The 21,678-nt window shown below is 37.1% G+C and overlaps 1 protein-coding gene across 5 annotated transcripts in view; it reads right to left on the bottom strand.

Annotated features, from left to right (window-relative positions):
• The window catches only part of EMCN (endomucin), a 115,284-nt gene extending 97,821 nt beyond the window's left edge, over window positions 1–17,463 (bottom strand). For 2 of the 5 annotated variants that reach the window (XM_061164333.1, XM_061164334.1), the window contains exon 1: window positions 17,227–17,461. In XM_061164333.1, the coding sequence (XP_061020316.1) occupies window positions 17,227–17,296 (70 nt within the window). In that variant the 5' untranslated portion in view covers window positions 17,297–17,461. Of the gene's footprint in view, window positions 1–17,226 lie in introns of all 5 variants that reach the window. The other 3 variants (XM_061164335.1, XM_061164332.1, XM_061164331.1) reach the window with 3 other exon arrangements.
• Window positions 17,464–21,678: the final 4,215 nt, after the last annotated feature.

The raw sequence follows: 21,678 nt of genomic DNA, 5'->3' as shown, positions 1-21,678 counted from the left end.
CTGCAGCCATATGTACCGGGATCAGGAACCCTGGTTCCCTGGAAGGTGCAGTGGCTGGGAGCTGGAGTTTAGGGATTGTGGAGCAATCCCAGGGTGAGGGCTGCTGTTGACTACAGAGAGACAGATTGAGGGGATGTGAGGGAGGAGACTGTGGTGGGGAATACCAGTGGAGGAAAGCCAAGCAGCCATGGAAGCAAGGCAGTACTGCTGAATCACACGTAAGGGGTGGAGCCATCACCACAGCTTCTCTCTCCCCACACGCCAGCATTGGCAGCTGAACAATAGAGAGGCTGGCCCATCAAACGCCTGATGCACTGAACTACAGAGCAAGACCCCACCAGGGTGCCCCTTTAAATGGCTGACGCGCTGATCTACAGAGTAGGACCCCAGTCTGGAGGGCCTCCTCTATGTGTCTGACATGCCAAACAACAGAGAAAGACCCCAGGCAAGGGAGCCCTCTAAGTGCATGAACGGGCAGAGCTACTGAGAAAGACTGGCCAAAGAGGCCTTCTGATCACCAGCTACAAGAGGCTCTAATAAAGACTCTGATAGGGACACAACTCCTGCAGCAGAGGCAGTCCATGTCCCTGCACACTTGGCGCCACCAGGGTCCCCGCAAGCCAAGCAGCTGTGCCACCTTCACACTCAACTCCCACTGGGGCAGAGCTGCACAGGCAAAAAAGTCTTGGGTATATGTGCACAGGGTTACTTTGGTCATGTCCAACTCTGCGACCCTGTAGACTGTGGACTGCCAGGCTTCTCTGTCAGAGAGGGGGTTCTCCAGGCAAGAATATAGGAGTGTATTGGCCAATTATGGTCATCACACCCTTCTAGAGCACTATATTTCCTGCCGCCCCAGCCTCCAATCCCCTGAGTACCTGGTGCTGCCAGAACCCCTGTGACCCAAGCAGCTGCACCACCTCCATGCTTGGCCCTCAGGGGCAAACCCAAGTCCTCCAGGGCAGCCTCAGGAGCAAACCCCAGTGGAAGACCCACATGCAGAGGTGGAAATAAATCCACAGTTGAAACCCAGGGGCAGTGTGGCTAAGGAAGAAGACCCAAAACCTTCCCACCAGCTGTACAAGCTGCAGATTAAATCCACACGATGAACTGGGCAGACTCTGTGCCTATGGAACATATAAAAGGGCATTGAGAGCTCCCACAAAAGAAAACACCCTGGTTCTGATAGCTGCAGACGTTGGAGGCAAGAACACACAGGGGTAGGACCAGATTAGAATCTGAGCTGCCCCCACAGCAGGTCCAGAGATCAGCACAGTGTTGGAGGGCATCCAAGGGAGGTGAGGTGGACTCTGACTCCCAGCAAGCAAAAGGACTCTGAAAACAGTGACTCAAGAAAAACATTTATTATTCTTATTTTTTGACTTATTGTGTAGCTTATTTTGCATTTTCTCCCCCTTCACCACCCCCCGCCCATTGTAGTTGTCAATTTTATTGGCACTGAGAAATCCAGTTACGTTTTTGAGCTTTTTTTGTTTTCTCCTTAGTCACAATTTCTATACTTCTTATAAACCTCTGCCTCTATGTTGGACTTTGGCAGTTCTGCAGAGTTTTCCCTTTTTTTCTTTTTCTAATTTTAATTTTTTAAGCCTACTATTACTTTTTCTACATTTATTCCTTTGTTTTCTTTTCCTACTGTTGTTTTCCCCTTGCAGTTAATCTTTAATGTATATAAATCTTCTTTATCTACATCTATTTAACTTTGCATATCTATTCTTTCTTTTCTTTCTCTCCTTTCCTCTCAATATATTTATTACTTTTATTTCCATTGCTTTATTCTCCAATTGGTACCTTGCTTTGGTTTTGTTTTCCAGTTTGTGCGTTAGTCAATTTTGCCCTTGTAGATATAATTTTTAGTTTCCTTTGTTCACTGGGTCAATCTATTATACTTTAATTTTGCTGGACTGTTTTGATTTTCCTTATGGGTATATATGTATCTGTGTACATTCAGTCAACACTTTTTATTGTTGTTATAAACCTCTGCCTCTACGTTGCACTCTGCAGTTCTGTGGAGTTTTCCTTTTTTTCCGCTTTTCTCTTTCCTCTCCTTTTTTTTCTTTTTTCTTTATAACTTTAATTTTTTTAAACCTATTTTTTTCTACATTTATTCCTTTATTTGCCTTTCCTACTGTTCTTTCCCCCTTGCAGTTAATCTTTAATGTAGATAAACCTTCTTCATCTACCTCTACTTAACTTTGGATATCTATTCTTTCTTTTCTTTCCTCTCAACATATTTGTTAGATTGTTTTCATTGTTTTATTCCCCACTTGGAACCTTGTTTAGTTTTGTTTTCCAGTTTGTGCTTTAGTTAGTTTTGTTCTTAACTTGTAAATATAATTTTTTATTTCTTTGTTTGCCTGGTCTATCTACTGTACTTTATTTTTGTTGGACTATTTTGACTTTGCTCATGGGTGTATATGTATATGTGTATATTTCATTATTTTAATTATCATTTGCCTGATTTTGTAACTGCCATTTGTCTGGGGTTCATCTTTGGTTTCTCGTTTTTGAATATTTGTTCTAATCTCACTTAATACCATAACAAACCACTCGTGGAATCTTCATTCCTGACCAGAGATCAAGCCTGAGCCTTTGGAGGAGGAGCACTGATTCCAAGATCCAACACTACCAAAGAACTAACCCTGCTGCTGCTGCTGCTGCTAAGTCACTTCAGTTGTGTCCGACTCTGTGCGACCCCATAGACGGCAGCCCACCCGGCTCCCCCGTCCCTGGGATTCTCCAGGCAAGAACACTGGAGTGGGTTGCCATTTTCTTCTCCAATGCATGAAAGTGGAAAGTGAAAAGTGAAAGTGCAGTCGCTCAGTCGTGTCCGACTCTTCATGACCCCATGGACTGTAGCCTACCAGGTTCTTCCGTCCATGGGATTTTCCAGGCAAGAGTACTGGACTGGGGTGCCAGGGAGTATCAAATAGTGAGAACTCTCACAGAGGAAACCACTTGAATACAAGACCCAGCATCACCCAACCACCAATAGCACCCTGTGCAGGATGCCTCACCTAAACAACAAACACAAAAATACAAACCCAGTCATCAGCAGACAGGATTACCACCTCACTCAGCCTTGCCCAGCAGAGGAAAAACAAACAAACAAACAAAAACTCAACACAAATTTCACCCTATACAAAGCTTACACAAACCACTGTGCTAACCTTAGGAGGGCAAAAACCAAAAGGAAGAAAGAATTCAACCTTCTTCAAGGAAAGAATTCAATTTTCCTTAAAGCCTGGGAAAAGGAGACCTCAAACATAATAAGTTAAAAAACAAATAATGAAAAAGCTGAGAAATACTACACAAATGAAGGAACAAACTAGAAACACAGAAGTCCAAATAAATGAACAGGAAATAGGCAGACTACATGAAAAAGAATTCAGAATAGTGATGGTAAAGATGCTCAAAAACCTTGAGAGCAAAATGGAGAAAATGCAAGAATCAATTAACAAACACCTAGAAGAATTAAAGAATAAACATAGAGAGACAAACAACACAATTACTGAAATTAAAAATACTCTAGAAGGACTCAATAGAAGAACATCCCAAGCAGAAGAACAAATCAGTGAGCCGGAAGATAAAATGGTGGAAATAACTTCTGAAAAGCAGGATAAAGTAAAAAGAATGAAAAGAACTGAAGAAAGTCTCAGAGACCCCTGGGAGTATATCAAACATGGCAACATTCAAATTATAGGGGTCCCAGAAAGAAGAGAAGAAAGGGTCTGAGAAAATTTTTGAAGAGATTATAGTTGAAAATATCCCCAGCATGGAAAAGGAAATAGTCAATCAAGTCCAAGAGGCACAAAGAGTCCCATACAGGATAAACATAAGGAGAAACATGCCAAGACACATACTAATCAAACTAACAAAGACTAAACACAAAGAAAGATTATTAAAAGCAGCAAGGGAGAAGCAACAAGTAACATACAAGGAAACCCCATATGCTTAACAGCTGATCTTTCAGCAGAACTCTGCAGGCCAGAAGAGAATGCCAGGATATATTTAAAGTACTGAAAGGAAAAAATCTACAATGAAGATCACTATACCCGGCAAGTATCTCCTTCAAAATTGATGGAGAAATAAAAATCTTTTCAGACAAGCAAAAGTTAAGAGAATTCAGTACCACCAAACCAGCTTTACAACAAATGTTAAAGGGACTTATATAGTCAAGAAATACAAGAGAAGAAAAAACATCTACAAAATCAAACCCCCTAAATTAAGAAAATGGCAATAGAAACATATATATCAGTAATTACTTTAAATGTAAATGGATTAAATGCTCCAACCAAAAGACACAGACTGGTTAAATGGATACAAAAACAAGACCCATATATATGCTGTTTACAAGAAACCCACTTCAGACCTAAAGACACCTACAGATTGAAAGTGATAGAATGGAAAATATATTCCATGCAAATGGAAAGCAAAAGAAGGCTGGAGTAGCAATCCTCATATCAGACAAAATAGACCTTAAAATAAAGAATATTACAAGAGATAAGGAAGGACACTACATAAGGATCAAGGATCAATCCAAGAGAAAGACATAACAATTGTAAATGTCTATGCATCCAACATAGGAAACCCCCAATACATAAAACACTAACAGACATAAAAGGAGAAGTTGACAGTAATATAATAATTGTAGGGGACTTTAATACTCCACTCACACCAATGGACAGATCATCAAAACAGAAAATTAATAACTAAACACAAGTCTTAAATGATACTTAGATGAGATGGATCTCATTGATATCTTCAGGACATTCCATCCAAATGCAGAAGAATACACCTTCTCAAGTGCGCATGGAACATTCTCCAGGATAGACCACATATTGGGTCACAAATCAAACTTCAGTAAATTTAAGAAAATTGAAATCATATCAAACACCTTCTTTTGACCACAATGCTATGAGAAAAAAAGCTGTAAGAAACACAGACACATAGAAATTAAATGACATGTTTCTAAACAACCAACAGTTTAGTGAAGAAATCAAAAAGGAAATTAAAAAAATGTCTAGAAACAAATAACAATGGAAACATGGCAACTCAAAACCTATGGGATGCCACAAAAGCAGTTCTAAGAGGGAAGTTTATAGCAATAGAATCCTATCTCAAGAAACAAGAAAAACATTGAATAGACAACCTAACTTTACATCTAAAACAACTGGAAAAATAAGAACAAAAAAACCCCAAAATTAGTAGAAGGAAACAAATCATAAAGATCTGAGCAGCAATAAATGAAAAAGAAAAGAAAGAAGCAATAGTAGATTAATAAAACTAAAAGCTGGTTCTTTGAGAAGATAAACAAAATTGACAAGCCTTTAGCCAGGCTCATCAAGAAAAAAAGAGAGAAGAATCAAATAAACAAAATTAGAAATGAAAAAGGGGAGGTTACAACAGACAATACAGAAATACAAAGGATTATAAGAAACTGTTATGAGCAACTATACAGCAATAAAACAGATAACCTGGAAGAAATGGACAGATTCTTAGAAAAGTTCAAATTTCCAAGACTAAACCAGGAAGAAATAGAAATTATGAACAACCCATTTACAAGCACTGAAATTGAAGCTATGATCAAAAATCTCCCAAAAAACAAAAGCCCTGGATCAGATGGATCAGATTCCATCTTGATCAGATGGAATTCACAGGAGAATTCTATCAAACATTTAGAGAAGAGTTAATGCCTATCCTTCTAAAACTCTTTCAAAAAATTGCAGAGGAAGGGACACTTCCAAACTCATTCTAAGAGGCCACCATTACCCTGATACCAAAACCAGACAAAGACACCCCCCAAAAAAGAGAAAACCACAGGCCAATATCAATGATGAACATAGATGCAAAAATCCTCAACAAACTTTTAGCAAACACAATTCAGCAACACATCAAAAAGTGCACACACCATGATCAAGTTGAGTTTATTCCAGGGATGCAAGGATTCTTCAATATATGCAAATAAATAAATGTGATATACCATATTAACAAATTGAAAGATAAAAACCATATGATAATCTCAATAGATGCAGAAAAAGCCTTTGACAAAATTCAGCACCCATTTATGATTAAAACTCTTCAAAAAATGGGCATAGAAGGAACCTACCTCAACATACTAAGGGTCATACATGATAAGCCTATAGAAAACATTATTCTCAATGGTGAAAAACTGAAAGCATTCTCCTAAGATCAGGAATAAGTCAATAGTGTGCACTTTCACCACTATTATTCAACATAGCTTTAGAAGTCCTAGCTATAGCAATAAGAGAAGAAAAAAGAAAGAAAATGAATCCAGGTTGGAAAAGTAGAAGTAAAGCTCTCACTGTTTGCAGATGACATGATACTGTACATAGAAAACCCTAAAGACACTATCAGAAAATTACTAGAGCTAATCAGTGAATTTAGTAAAGTTGCAGGATACAAAATTAATACAAAGAAGTCACTTGCATTTCTATATACTAACAATGAAAAATCAGAATGAGAAATTAAGGAATAAATCTCATTCACCATTGCAACAAAAAGGATTAAATATCTAGGAATAAACTTACCTAAGGAAACAAAAGAACTGTACACAGAAAATTATCAGACCCCAATGAAAGAAATAAAAGATGACATAAATAGATAGGGAGATATATATTCCATGTTCCTGGGTAGGAAGAATCAATTCTGCAAAAGTGACTATACTACCAAATGCAATCTACAGATTCAATGCAATCCCTATCAAATTACCAATGGCATTTTTCACAGAACTAGAACAAAAAATTTCACAATTCATATGGAAACATAAAAGACCACAAATAGCCAAAGCAGTCTTGAGAAAGAAGAATGGAGCTGGAGGAACCAACCTTCCTGACCTTAGATTATACTACAAAACTACAGTCATCAAGACAGCATGGTACAGGCACAAAGACAGAAATGTGAACAAATGGAACAAGATAGAAAACCCAGAAATAAACCCATGCACCTATGGGTACCTTATTTTTGACAAAGGTGGCAAGAGTATTCGATGGGGCAAAGACAGCCTCTTCAATAAATGGTGCTGGGAAAACTGGACAGCCATATGTAAAAGAATGAAATTAGAACACTTCCTAACACCATACACAAAAATAAACTCAAAATTTAGGGTTAAAGACCTAAATGTAAGACCAGAAACTATAAAATTCTTAGAGGAAAACATAGGCAGAACATTCAATGACATAAAACAAAGCATGATCCTCTATGACCCACCTCCTAGTTTTGAATTATAGGAATTAAAGCAAAAGTAAACAAGTGGGGCCTGATTAAACTTAAAAGTTTTTGCACAGCAAAGAAAACTGTAAGCAAGATGAAAAGACAACCCTCAGAATGGGAGAAAATAACAGCAAATGAAACAACTGACAAACAATTAATTTCCAATATATACAAGCAGCTCATCCAACTCAATGCCAGAAAAACAAACAAGCCAATCAAAAAGTAGGAAAAAGACCTAAAGAGACATTTCTCCAAAGAAGACATACGGATGGTTAACAAAGACATGAAAAGATGCTCAACAGTGCTCATTATTAAAGAAATGAAAATAAAAACTACAATGAAAAAAAAAAAAAAAAAAACTACAATGAGGTATCACCTCACACCAGTCAGAATGGTCATCATCAAAAAGTCTACAAACAATAAATACTGGAGAGGGTGTGGAGAAAAGAGAACACTTTTGCACTGTTGGTGGGAGTGTAAATTAATACAGCCAACTATGGAAGACAGTATGGAGATCCCTTAAAAAACTAGGAATAAAACCACCATATGACCCAGCAATCCCACTCCTAGGCATATACCCTGTAAACCAAAATTGAAAGGGACACATGTATCCCATTGTTCATTGCAGCACTATTTACAATAGCTAGAATATGGAAGCAACCTAGATGTCCATCAACAGATGAATGGATAAAGAAATGTGGTACATATACACAATGGAATGTTACTCAGCCATAAAAAGGAACACATTTGAGTCAGTTCTGATGAGGTGGATGAACCTAGAACCTATTATACAGAGTGAAGCAAGTCAGAAAGAGAAAAGAGAAATATTGTATTCTAACGCATATATACGGAATCTAGAACAATGGTACTGAAGAATTTATTTACAGGGAAACAATGGAGAAACCGACATAGAGAATAGACTTATGGACATGCGGAGAGGGAAGGAGAGGGTGAGATGTTTGGAAAGTGTAACATGGAAACTTACACTACCATATGTAAAATAGATAGCAACAGGAAGTTGCTGTATATCTCAGAAACTCAAATAGGGGCTCTGTATAAACCAGAGGCGTGGAATGGAAAGGGAGATGGGAGGGAGGTTCAAAAGGGAGGTGATATATGTATACCTATGGCTGATTCATGTTGAGGTTTGACAGAAAACAGCAAAATTCTGTAAAGCAATTATCTTTCAATAAAAAATAAATTAAAAAAAAAAAAACACTGGAGTTTTGGAAGGAGGGATAATTAGGGGATGCCTCATTGTGGGATAGAGGGATAGTCACAATAGCCTTGAGCTGACAACTGCAGGAGTGGCCTCAGTTCCCCAGGGAAAGTGTCCAAGAGTTCAGTATGTATGTCCTGACACTTTCTAAATTCCCTGGAGGGCCTACTTCACAGTTCAAACCACACATATACAAACACACACACATACACACACAAAATCATTTCTTTTCCCACTTCAGTTAAAAATAAGTTCAATGTGTGATACAAATGATTTCCTGTGTTTTGTGTGTGTGATTTTTATAACTCGGGTATGATTTCAACACATGGTAATTTGAATGTGTAGCAGCCATAAACATATTTAAAGATATATGAGTCAAACAGTTATAATGGGTTGGCAGTTAAAGGCCCAGCCAGTTAGAAAGAATTCTCAAATTTATTAAATGTGTTCTTCATCTGTTGATTCCATGAGTTAAATATTAGGTTGCATATTAATAACTAAATTTTAATAGTGATATATGACCTACAGAGCATCTAAAATCTGTTTTCCACTTAGCATTTAACACCTGTATTCTGTCAGCAAATGATTGTTTTTCTCATTTTTAGATATAGAAACTGAGGATAACAAGCATATAGGATCTTGGCCAACTTTAGCGTACTAAGAAGCTGGATTCAAAGTTGGTTCTCACATTAAGACCAAAGTTCCTTCCACTAACATATCCCACCTCTCAGAGTAAGCAATGCTCAATGCTTTAAAACAGGAAATCATATTTGAGGAAGTTGACAATCTCAGTCTGAAAAGTTAGACTTTTCATTAAATACATATACAATTTTGCTTATTAATTTGAGTGATTAGTTTGTACATGGAGTTAAATAACTTACAAACCTTAAAGGGATACTAGATAATACACTACTCTGTATATGTCAAATTATGCCTGTATATAATGTGGCTAAGAACAGAACTGGCAATCATATTCCAATCCAACATGAGTTCTATTGTGAACATTTTTTGTGTGCTGATTTTTCTCTTTGTGAGAATCCACATTGTAATTATTTAAATATTTGCTGATCCTAGATTGAAATCAACTTGGCAATGAAGTAGTTTATCTAAGGAATGGGATATTATAAACTGTAGGATTCTGAGTTCTCAAGTTCAGCAAAACATAGAGTCACTATATGCTGGGATAGCATTCTTGGTGTTTATATATATTACCTCACATGATCTTTCTAATGTCCCCATGAGGTAAGACTGTATTCATCCATGTTTTATGGCTGAAAAAGTTGAAGGTTAAGTAACTTGCCCAAGTTCACACAGATAGTAAGTGGCAGAGCTGGAATTTGAATCCAGACTGTCTGGCTCCAGGAGAATTATAAATGTGACACTAGGTAATTAATTACCAATAGTTATTTCCTCTTCACTTCTTTCCTTCTCTTTTAAGTCCTGTATTAGCTTCACTGACATTTATACTAGAACAAAGAACATTTTTTTTTCAACCAACACAATAGTGGGTAGGTAGGGAAATGCCTAAAATTTCTTTCAACTCAATCATTAATAATTAATTGAATTCAAGATATTCAGAGGCTAATTATCACCAAGTAGAAATTCATTCACTGCATTGCAGTCTTAGTTTGATGTTTATAGGTACTGAAGGCACTAGGAGAGGCAGCAGTGCTTCTAAATTACTCAAGTAGTGAGTCTCTACCCTTAATCTTTTCAGTCAGAGAAACTCAACTTACTGCAGTTCCACTACACTGGAGGATAGCAAGCTAGAAGGGAAATTTTGAAGAACAGTGTTCTCTGATTTTAAGCACGATCACTCTATGATAACTTTCAAGCCTCAGTGTTCTAATCAGTAAAGTGGAAATGATAAAATAGGCCTTGAAATGTTGTGATAGAAGAAGTAAGGCATGTAAAGTGCCAGCCGTCACAAACAGTAGATGTCAGTAGATGTTGTGACAATATTTATCTGGGTTAACTTAGACCAGACCCAGTTGTGATTGCCATTCTCTGGGTTTTGACACAACTAATTTAGGTTGGGGTCAGAATATGACTGATTAAACAGAATACAAATCACTTTACATTTCAGATGAAAGTGAAAGTGTTAGTCACTCAGTCGTGTCCAACTCTTTGTGACCCCATGGACTGTAGCCCACCAGGCTCCTCTGTCCATGGAATTCTCCAGGCAAGAATACTGGAGTGGGTAGCCACATTTCAGATGAGCAGCACATTCTGAGTAAAATCAATGTCATTGACATTTTGACTATCGACCTTACAATATAATTCATTACTAACTCAAATACAGACAGATGATAGCCTTAGAAAAGGACCTGCTTGGAATACTGTTTAACTTATTCAACAAAAGCTTTTTAGATTTTTTTTTTCTTGAAGTGAAGAGGAAGAAAATAGTGAATATTAATTAGAGTATCAGAGAAATTCTGGTATAATTTATATACATTACTATCCAAACCAAAATGTTCCCATTAAAAAATTATAAATCCTGGCTTTCTCAAAAAGCAGGGCCAAACAAGGGTTTGTGTGCAATTTGTAGAGGAAAGTACTCACAGGAAAAGGAGTAGAGGACTAAAACAGTGAAATCGGAGCAGCCATAGAAGAGGAAAGCATTTATTCACTGGTCCCATTCTTCTTTTTGGTAAAGTGTAGATTGAAGAGACTTAGCAGCAGCAGCAGAGTGCTAAGGCTCTTATACGTCTAGCTCAGATACATAACTGTGCCATGCACGGTTCTGTAAGTGAAGCATGCCTTAGGATCAGAACAACATCAGACAGGAAAGCAAGAGATACTCATTCATGTGAGACAAGATACTGTCAAGCTACACCTGACAGGTTGCCATAGCAATGGTTAGACTAAACACATCTGGAGAGGATGTAGGTGGCTGCTTCTATTTAGAGACTGGTTGTGATTATCCCTACTGATATGTATGCTACAAGACACAAAACCTCTATTGATGTCTAGAAAACTACTTTTTTATGGTTGCTGAAATTGGGGAATCATATAGTGGCCTCTCTAAATGTAACTGACATCACTACTGTTCCCCTTGCTACTGCTGATGTGGGTGCAAAAAGATCTTATTTGTCAACTAAAAGAACTTCTTTAAACACTCAACAGGCATTATCATCCTAACCTGATAGAGCTATAGTGACCCACAGGAATTCAGTAACAGGAAAGGAGACACTCATTACACTGGAATTGAATGGAATGTCGCTTAGAGTAAATTCCTGCTTTGACATTCAGTGTTTAGAAAAGCATATCTCAAATTGTTCTCAAAGGTGAAGAGGAAGTTGGAAAGTAATGACCAAGACAAAAAGAATATAAAGAACTTGGGTTAGACAATTATTCGCAAGTTAAAGTATTTCCCTGAAGCTTGAAATACAACTTCATCAATGAAAAGGAAAGGATGGGCAATTATCCAGTAAATTAGAAGCTCTCTGAAACCTTCAAATGTTTATCTTTTTACCCTCAATATATAAATAATTACGATCAGCAAGATAAAACTGCCAGACAATTTGCTAACAACTGTTATGAATCTCTTGAAAATAAAAATTCTAGAATGACCACTTCTATTTTTAGACAGAGATCACTGATGAAAAAAAAAAGTGGAGTAAAGAAAAAATGCAAAATAAATGGCTTGGAAACTGAATACTTTTCCCATTTAATTTGTTTCCACACTGGTTCACTCTTTTTACAGTAGGTCACCCATCTCAGGTAAGTTCTATCGGTAAGTGTCTAAGAGAAGGTAATAAGTAAGATAATCTGCTCTGAAGTAACTCATATATTACCTAAAATAACATATGAATTAATGATGTATGATATTTATTTGATTTTCTTCCAAATTCTCTTTTGTGAACTTTGCTTTAAGAAAAAAGAAAGCCATTTTGTAATGGCTTGAGAAGTGAGGAGCAAGGTTTCTCCTTGAATATGTATAACTTTAAGAAAATATTACATAAAATATTTGACATCCAAAAAAGGGACAAAGTATTCAATTGGCCCAAAATTCATTTGGGTTTTTCTATAACATCTTACAGAAAAATCCAAATGAAGTTTCTGGCCCACCCAACAGAATCAATTCTATTTAGATATTCTTTCTCCCAGTGATTATGGTCAGAATAGCTTATCCTTCCAGATTTGTTGTAAATTACTATCACCTGATACTAGGTCATCTACCTATCCCTATCATCTACTCTGCTACAGTTTGGAAAAGACTTACTTTGATGAGAAGCCCCTTTCCTTATATTTGGTGCTCACTTCCATAGCCAGGAATCAAAATAATTCACTTGTTTCCATGTTATGTTCTATGATTCATACCTGTCCATAATCTTTTCACAAGGATAAGATGTGTGGTTAGTTGCTCAGTCATGTCCGACTCTGTGAACCCATGGACTGTAGCCCGCCAAGCTCCTCTGTCCCTGGGGATTCTCCAGGCAAGAATACTGGAATGAGTTGCCATGCCCTCCTCCAAGGGAATCTTCCCAACCCAGGGATCAAACCCAGGTCTCCCACATTGGAGGCAGATTCTTTACCATCTGAGCCTTTACTACCTTTCTCAAAGATAAGGTAGTAAACAATGTGATTATCCAATGAAGACATTAAAAATGAAAAAAAAAAAAAAGGAATAATATGTCATGCATTTATGTATTCATTCAGCTTATTATATCCTTATTATATTTAGAACTGTTACTACACAAATTATAATAAATGTGACCTTTACTTTCAAGGTGCTTATAGTCTGGTAGAGGAGATATGCACACAAATGACTATGAAAATAATTGCCACAAGTCAGTTATAAATATCAACATCCAGAAGAGAAATAAATTGCTTCTCTACGTTACTAATCTTCCATTGGGCAGGACAAGACTAAAAACTCTTGGGAAACAAGTGTAAAGAACACTCATTCCTCACCATCACCTCCAGGCACAGGTGGGCAACTATGCACCAGACAAATTTAATCTATCATTGGACATCTCTATTTGAGTATTTTATTAGGATTTCAAACTCACCATGTCCAAAATCAAATTCACCTAAACCGTTTCCTCCTATCTTTCCCCAGCCCTGGTGCCAATCTATTTCCCTATTTGTTATTCAAATAACATTTTCTCTACATCTCAGTTATTTTCTCTCTCATAATCAGTCAATAATATGTCAAATCACAAACTGCCTGCCTCCTTAAAGCTCTTCACTGGCCCTTCTTTTCATTTTATTGATTTGTAATAACATTTGCACCATTTTCTTTAGTTTTTATTTCTCCTGACTATAATAGTCTAATCTTTATCCTCCTGACAGATTAATCTTCTCAATTGATAGCCCCAAATACATAATTCCCATGCTCAAACACATTTAGAGTCTTCAAAATAGTTAACTATCTGAGTCAGTGTTTCTAACCTTGGCATTCAACATATTCTGAGACTATATTTCCAACACTTAACCTCTGTCCAACCTGTCACCTCCTTATATTTCTAGACTAGAACATAGTGCTTTAAAGTTCCTACTCAAGACATTTCATCCATCCAGGATCTCCAGTTTTTCAAGTCTCAAAGTTTATCATAATTTCCATTTTTATATGAAGGCTTTGTTGATATTGCTACACTCCAAACTAAGCTAGTTGTGAATTCTCCATAAACATTACTACTACTTAAGACTTCCAATATAATCAAACTTATAAATTGGGGTTAGAGTTAAGGTTGGAGGATGAGCCAATTATTTGACTAATCCTCCTTTTCCCCTCTTCTAGGGTAAGAATTGAGTCTTATTGATCTCTATAAACCTACAGTGTCTAGCATAGTATCTGTCTTATAGTGTATTCAATCTATTTTTTCCCTGTGAAATAGAATGTTCAACCCCTAACAAATAAATTTCAACAAGCAGTTAAATTCATCTTCAGATACCAATAATGTGATGTTTGCTCCTGCTTGCAAAAGCCTTAAACATTTTAATCTTTCTTAAGTTAATGCAAAGTTCAAAGAGGCAAATGACACTGGAGAAATAAATTACTTCCAGGGCCTCCTTTTTCTTGGAATCCTTCTTCATTTAATTTTTCTCATTCCTGACAGTCAAAAACTCATCGATCTAGACATAAAAGCCTGAGGAGCTTAAAAGTCACTGTAGGGGTCTGTTCAGTTTTAAATACAATTTAGAAAACCTTGAGAAAGAATGACAGTTCCTTTTCAGGAAGCTCCCATACATATTTCAATAGAACAACTCTCCAAATTACAGATTATAAAATATTATACCACCAACAAAGTAATAGAAAAAGTCACTCACTGCCATGCAGAAAGATTTCCTTGATTTTCATGAAGAGTACAAAAGACTATATTGTATTTATTTAAATCTGAGACTGACAAAAAAATCAGAAAGAAAAAGTAGTAATTTCTCTAAAAGATCATTATTTAGGAATAAATTACCATGCCAAAAAAAAAAAAAAAGCATGGACCTTCTTGACAACTTGTGAATTTAAGGCAGATGAAATGCCTCCCACAGTACCCCTATAATCAACTCTGCTGATGAAGTATGTTAAGTATTCTAAGCTTGGGGAACATTGGATAAAGCTTTGAAATCAATGTGTTTCCGGTACAGGGGATTAGGAAAAGAACTTAATAAATCAGCTTAGGAAATGCTTCATTTCCTGTACCATATCTGGGAAGGAAAACATAAAACAGGCAGAACCAGGTGCAGCAAAATCATATACGTGGATGGGAAAATCTCTTCCAATTCCTTCTGGACCTCACTCAGCTGGTCAATTTATGCTCTCTGGAGCTAATGCTCCTTTTTCTAGGATAAATGGGGTGGATTTTACAGACACTTGCCTTAAATTAACAAAGGCTCATTGACAGAGGCTGAAGCAGATAGTCATTATGTAACTGTTGTCTCTGCTCAAATGAGAAATTATTTCAGCTGGGTTAAAAGTTCCTTAGAAAGAAGATACTACTAACAGAGAGTTTGGGATCATTGCCAGTGAGCTAACGGACCTCGGTATTTTCTTAACATGACCATAACAGAAAAAATCTGCCAGGTCATCTCTGGGTTATTCTTCACCTTTCCATCTTCCTTACAGTCAGGTTTTGCAGCCTGATTCTATGGATTCTATTCCAATTTGCTTTCAGAAATACATGTAATCCATTCAGAGTTTAACAATGCAAGGGAAGTAGTATACTTATTGATGCTTGCAGACCTGGGATGCCAAACAATTGAACTCAGACATTCAGAATTTATATTGACTTGACACGTGTTTATGAGCAGTGTTTCTCATAGCACCAATTCTGATCAATCTCCCCCATGCGAACTGCAGAGTTATTTATAAGCTAGTACATTGATTTCTGTGTCACCTCATGAATAATTTTTGTTCTGAAAAAATCAGAACTTTGTAAATCATCTAAGCTAACTTTTGATTTTAATACCCACTGCAACTTAAATCTGGAAGCTCCCAGATGGGTTGTAATCAATTTGATTTTGTAGTGTTTGGATATTTGTCCTAAATGTATACACATATTTTGAGAAATTAATGATAAATATTGTTCAAAAAGGAGTGTGTTTATTTTTTCTTACATAATCACTGCAAATTGGAATTTTGTAATCAGTGGACTTTTGAAAAGAGAACATGCAAAATAAAATTAGGGGCTGTGCTGGTAGCTTAGATGGTAAAGAATCCACATGCAATGTGGGAGACCTGGGTTCAATCCCTGGGTTGGGAAGATCCCCTAGAGAAGGGCATGGAAAAATAAAATTAGAATTGTTTTTCTTCCAGGGCTCCTCAGAGTCAGAATTAATGTGTCCCAACTGTGTTCTTTTATGATAGTATTTTGTATTTTGGTTTTTGCACTTATTAAATCTGTCTTGTGTTAGAATTGCATGTTTATTTCTCCCAGTGGTGTATTTACCACTATGGGCAAGGACAATGTCTTACTCATTTGTGCATACCTTGTACGCTGAGTACATGGTGGGAGCCTAATAAAAATTGATTAAATTTAATTACTTACAGTATATCTCTCTGGAAGGGTTAAAAGTCAAATGTAATCATTACTTGCAAATAGTTATTAATATAGTCAGGGCTTATATAGGTGTATATATATCCTTTATCTAAGTTTCAGAACCTGCAGTCAATCAGTAGGGTTTTTATGTCTATAAATTCCCTGAAATGTTACACAAAATTTTGTACATATATGTGTAGAAATGTGCTTATTTCTAAAGCAAGCATCTCTACACTTTAAAGTGATTCTCCTCCTTTCTCACCCTCCCCTCTCAAGATTTTAAGATTCACCTCCCCAGGGAACTTTATCCAACCTCTCTATCAGAGGCAGAAAACAGTTGGGACAAATAATTGACCAGCAACTGCAACACAACATTTCTGATTATTATAGCCTTTCACCCATACATGACAACCTTCTTGTATGTAGACTTACATCTGAAAAGAGTACATTTTTGAGAAATAGCCCATTTTTAACCAGCATATAATCCTCAGATTGTGACTTTCCAAAAAGGCTACTGTACATTCCCAGCACCTTTTGGATGCCATGGAACACACTGGAAGGCCGCTGCCGCAGCAAACGTTTTCCTCCAGTGAAAACAAGCATCCTCTCTGTGGTGCCTTTTCCATGCACTCTCCAGCCACACGCACACGCTCAGTTCAGCACATGCACTGCTGCATCTGCATTTCAGGGCAAACTCCCTGAAGGTAAACTGAGGCTCAGAGTGCCTGACAGGTGATTTCTAATCCACACCATCAGAAAAACAAGAGAAATCCGTACCTGTGTTTTGCGCACTTCTAGAAATACTGGCCAGAAGAAGACAAAAGATGGGGCCTTGAAGCAGCTTCATAGTGCCCGAGGATGGTCACAGCAGCTCCTCTCTCCAGAGTCAGGCAGGGACAACACCCTCCCAGCCTGGCAGGGCCTTCTTAGCAAATGGAAAAGGTGTGCTGGATGTGAACAGCCGCTGCCCATTCCTACTTATTTCGGGGGCTCTGATAAAGAACGGGAGGAAATGCGCACACTCCCTTTGGGAGTTCAACAGAGAGGAGATTTATTGTTTCAGTCCCTTACAGGAACTCTTTTTTTTTTTTTCCTCTTCCTTTGGCAGCCATTTGTGTTTTTGTTACTACATTATTTTGTTCTTCTTCAACAAAAAGGTCAGGACGGGTTTTGAACAGAAAGAGATCTTTCTTGAGAATGGATCATACAGGCTTTCTAACTTTTGTTTTGAAAGTGTGTTTTGGAGTGATTATAAAGGGGCCTCATTAAACAGTGACTAGGTTTGGATAAAGAGGCTTTAACTGCCTGAGGGTTAAATTTTAAAACAGAATTCACAAGGAATCGACTTCTCTTTTCCCAACTTGAAAGCCAAATTAGTAAAGACCACCTTCTGGAGATAAACGCAAAACGTTATGAAAGTAGATCATGCTCTGAGTAAGGGAAAAGACTTCTTATTTAATGGCCAAGGAGGTTTTTCAGGATATTTCTCATAGAATTAAGTAAAATCATGTGAAAGCCCACTGGTCATTCCTAGTCTTATTGTTGGAATCTGATGAAGGAAAAGGAAAAATTACTTATAATACTCCACAGATACTCTTCTCTAGGAAATGTGATTGAAAAGGCATTGGGGTGGGTAGAATGCTCTTGTAACAAATCAGTGAGGTTGAGAGAGATGGAGTCCTTGGACCAGAATACCAATCAGGCAAGATCTTCAGTGTATCAGGGATCTCTTTGATGTTAGCAGCAATTGATTAAAACATGTAATGCAGTCACAGTCCTGGCTAAAATCCCTGTGTGTGCCAAGTAATTCTACACTTCTTCCCAGTCACAGGCTGCACATCTAATCTCAGCCAATCATCCTTTTATATATCTTCAGGCATGAAGCCCTGTGGACAAAAGAGTGTCAATGGATCAATACTAATTCATCTGCTCCACCAATAAAACTATTCCCAGATTACAACTCTACCTGTTCATAAGGAGAACACACATTTCACTGATGCACGGTGCTGGGCAGGACTCATGACAAGAGTGGTTAGAACAAGTCACTGATCAAAACACCATAAAACACTAGCTTATTTTATCCTAAGCTACACCAAGTCCCAGAAGAGCCTCCAAGTGTCTATTTTGTGTATAAAACCTAATTTTACTCTCCCTTCTAAGTAATTTTCTAAAACAGACTGCCTTTGGAGTTGTTACTCAATTTAGCATATCCTGGACAGTATAAAGATAGCAATGTATATGAATAGATGTCACATGCACTTTCCAGAAATAAATTGGGTGTGGCCAAGAACTCACAGTGGAGACTTCACATTACCTCACTTCCTGCTCCTTGCTCTGTTTTAACTCTGGCGTTTTTAGCACACATGGTCAATTCTGATGGTTGATTCTGTTGGTTAAAATCATTGCTGCAGGGATGCAACAATATTTTTATTTTTTTGATTTTGATGCCTGACTGCAAGGCATTTCCATGAAAAAAATTAGATGCTTATGACAAGAAAGCTTAATAATAGAAAATTAGGTATATTTAAAAGATAAATCCTGTAGTTGAGAAAAATAAAGACAAAATCTGAGAAATACATTTTTAAATGGCTTGGCCAAAAAAAAAAAATTGGAAAACTAGGAGTAATGTGGTGGGCCAGTTTCATTTAAATTGATGAGAAAGTACTTTTAAAGTAAAATAATTTGTTGAAGCAGTGGTGATTGCAACAAGTTACAGAGATCAATGGCATAAAACAGAAAGTACAAACACAATATATATATAGCTATCTACATATATACATAGACACAGATACATTGCCTGTACGAGTGTGTGTGTGTTTGTGTGTGTAGAGGGCAGATACAGGCTAATTTAACATACAGTAAATGTGATGAGTAGAATGGATTATTTCATTAGCAATTTTTGACAAGTAACAAGTGATCAGAAATAGAGGAAAATAACAGAATGGGAAAGACTAGAGATTTCTTAAAGAAAATTAGAGATATCAAGGGAACATTTCATGTAAAGTTGGGCACAATAAAGGACAGAAATGGTATGGACCTGAGAGAAGAAGAAGATATTAAGAAGAGGGGGCAAGAATATACAGAAAAACTATACAAAAAAGATCTTCATGACACAGATAACCATGATGGTGTGATCACTCACCTAGAACCAGACATCTTGGAATGTGAAGTCAAGTGGGCTTTAGGAAGCATCACTACAAACAAAGCTAGTGGAGGTGATGGAATTCCAGTTGAGCTATTTCAAACTAAATGATGATGCTGTTCAAGTGCTGCACTCAATATGTGAGCAAATTTGGAAAACTCAGCAGTGGCCACAGGACTGGAAAAGGTCTGTTTTCACTCTAATCCCAAAGAAAGGCAATGCTAAAGAATGTTCAAACTACCACACAATTACATTCATCTCACACGCAAGCAAAGTAATGCTTAAAATTCTCCGAGCCAGGCTTCAACAGTACATGAACTTCCAGATGTTCAAACTGGATTTAGAAAGGGCAGAGGAACCAGTGATCAAATTGCCAACATCCATTGGATCATAGAAAAACCAAGAGAATTCCAGAAAAACATTCACTTCTGGTTTATTGACTATGCCAAAGCCTTTGACTGTGTGGATCACAAACTGTGGAAAATTCTTAGAGATGGGAATACCAGACCACCTTACCTACCTCCTGAGAAATCTGTATGCAGGTCAAAAAGCAACTGTTAGATCCAGACATGGAACAACTGACTGGTTCCAAATTGGGAAAGGGGTATGTCAAGACCATATATTGTCACCCTGTTTATTTAAGTTCTAGGCAGAGTACATCATGTGAAATGCTGGACTGGATGAAACACAAGCTGGAATCAAGTTTGGCAGGAGAAGTTTCAATAACCTCAGATATGCAGAAGACACCACCCTTATGGCAGAAAGTGAAGAAGAACTAAAGAGCCTCTTGATGAAAGTGAAAGAGGAGAGTGAAGAAGCTGGCTTGAAACTCCACATTCAAAAAATGAAGATCATGGCATCCGGACCCATCACTTCACGGCAAACAGATGGGGAAACAGTAGAAACAGTAACAGACTTTATTATTTTGGCCTCCAAATCACTGCAGATGGTGACTGCAGCCATGAAATTAAAAGATGCTTGCTTCTTGGAAGAAAAGCTATGACAAATCTAGACAGCATATTAAAAAGCAGAGACATTACTTTGCCAACAAAAGTCCATCTAGTCAAAGCTATGGTTTTTCCAGTAGTCATGTATGGATGTGAGAGTTGGACCATAAAGAAAGCTGAGTGTCGAGGAATTGATGCTTTTGAACTGTGGTGTTGGAGAAGACTCTTGAGAGTCCCTTGGACTGCAGGGAGCTCCAACCAGTCAATCTTAAAGGAAATCAGTCCTGAATATTCATTGGAAGGACTGATGCTAAGGCTGAAACTCCAATACTTTGGCCACCTGATGTGAAGAACTGACTCCTTGGAAAAGACCCTGATTCTGGTAAAGATTGAAGGCAGGAGGAAAAGAGGATGACAGACGATGAGATGGTTGGATGGCATCACTGATTTGATGTACATGAGTTTGAGCAAGCTCCGGGAATTGGTGACGGACAGGGAAGTCTGGTGTGCTGCAATCCATGGAGTCGCAAAGAGTCTGACGTGACTGAGTTGATTGAATAAGTTACTAATCATCTTAAAAAATCAAAGTTAGCTATCTACTTCAAATACCAAAATAATTTCTTATATGTTAAAATTTAAATGTAAAAATCAAAATTATAACATTCTGAAAGAGAAATAAGTGTATGTAACTAGAGTAGAGAGGCTATTTTATGGATAAAACCAAAAGAAAAGTTCTTAAAAAAAAGTTTTGATTTGTTTTTTTATATAGAAAGTAAAAGATTTTTGGTTCAACACATTATAAGATGAAAAGGCAAATTTAAATTCCTGTAAAAAAATAGTACATAATTATGATTTGAATCCTTCATATGTAAAGACCTCTTGCTAATAAATAATAAAACAATGACTCTGCCCCTTAAACACAGACAAAATAACATCATCATGGAAGAAATAGAAGACCAACAAAATGGAAAAGCATATTTATCTCAGTAGAAATCACAAAGAAATGGATGTTCAAGAATTGGCATAACATTTTTTTTTTGCCATCCCAATAAAATTAGGTATATTTTCTGACAAGTCCCAGTTTAAAAGAATTTAAAGAAAGTTACTGTCTTATTCTTGGTGTATGATCTTTCAGGTGGT

This window comes from Dama dama, chromosome 17, assembly GCF_033118175.1.
Source record: "Dama dama isolate Ldn47 chromosome 17, ASM3311817v1, whole genome shotgun sequence".
Classification (NCBI taxonomy): domain Eukaryota; kingdom Metazoa; phylum Chordata; class Mammalia; order Artiodactyla; family Cervidae; genus Dama; species Dama dama.
This window is presented reverse-complemented; position numbering and strand designations above follow the sequence as displayed.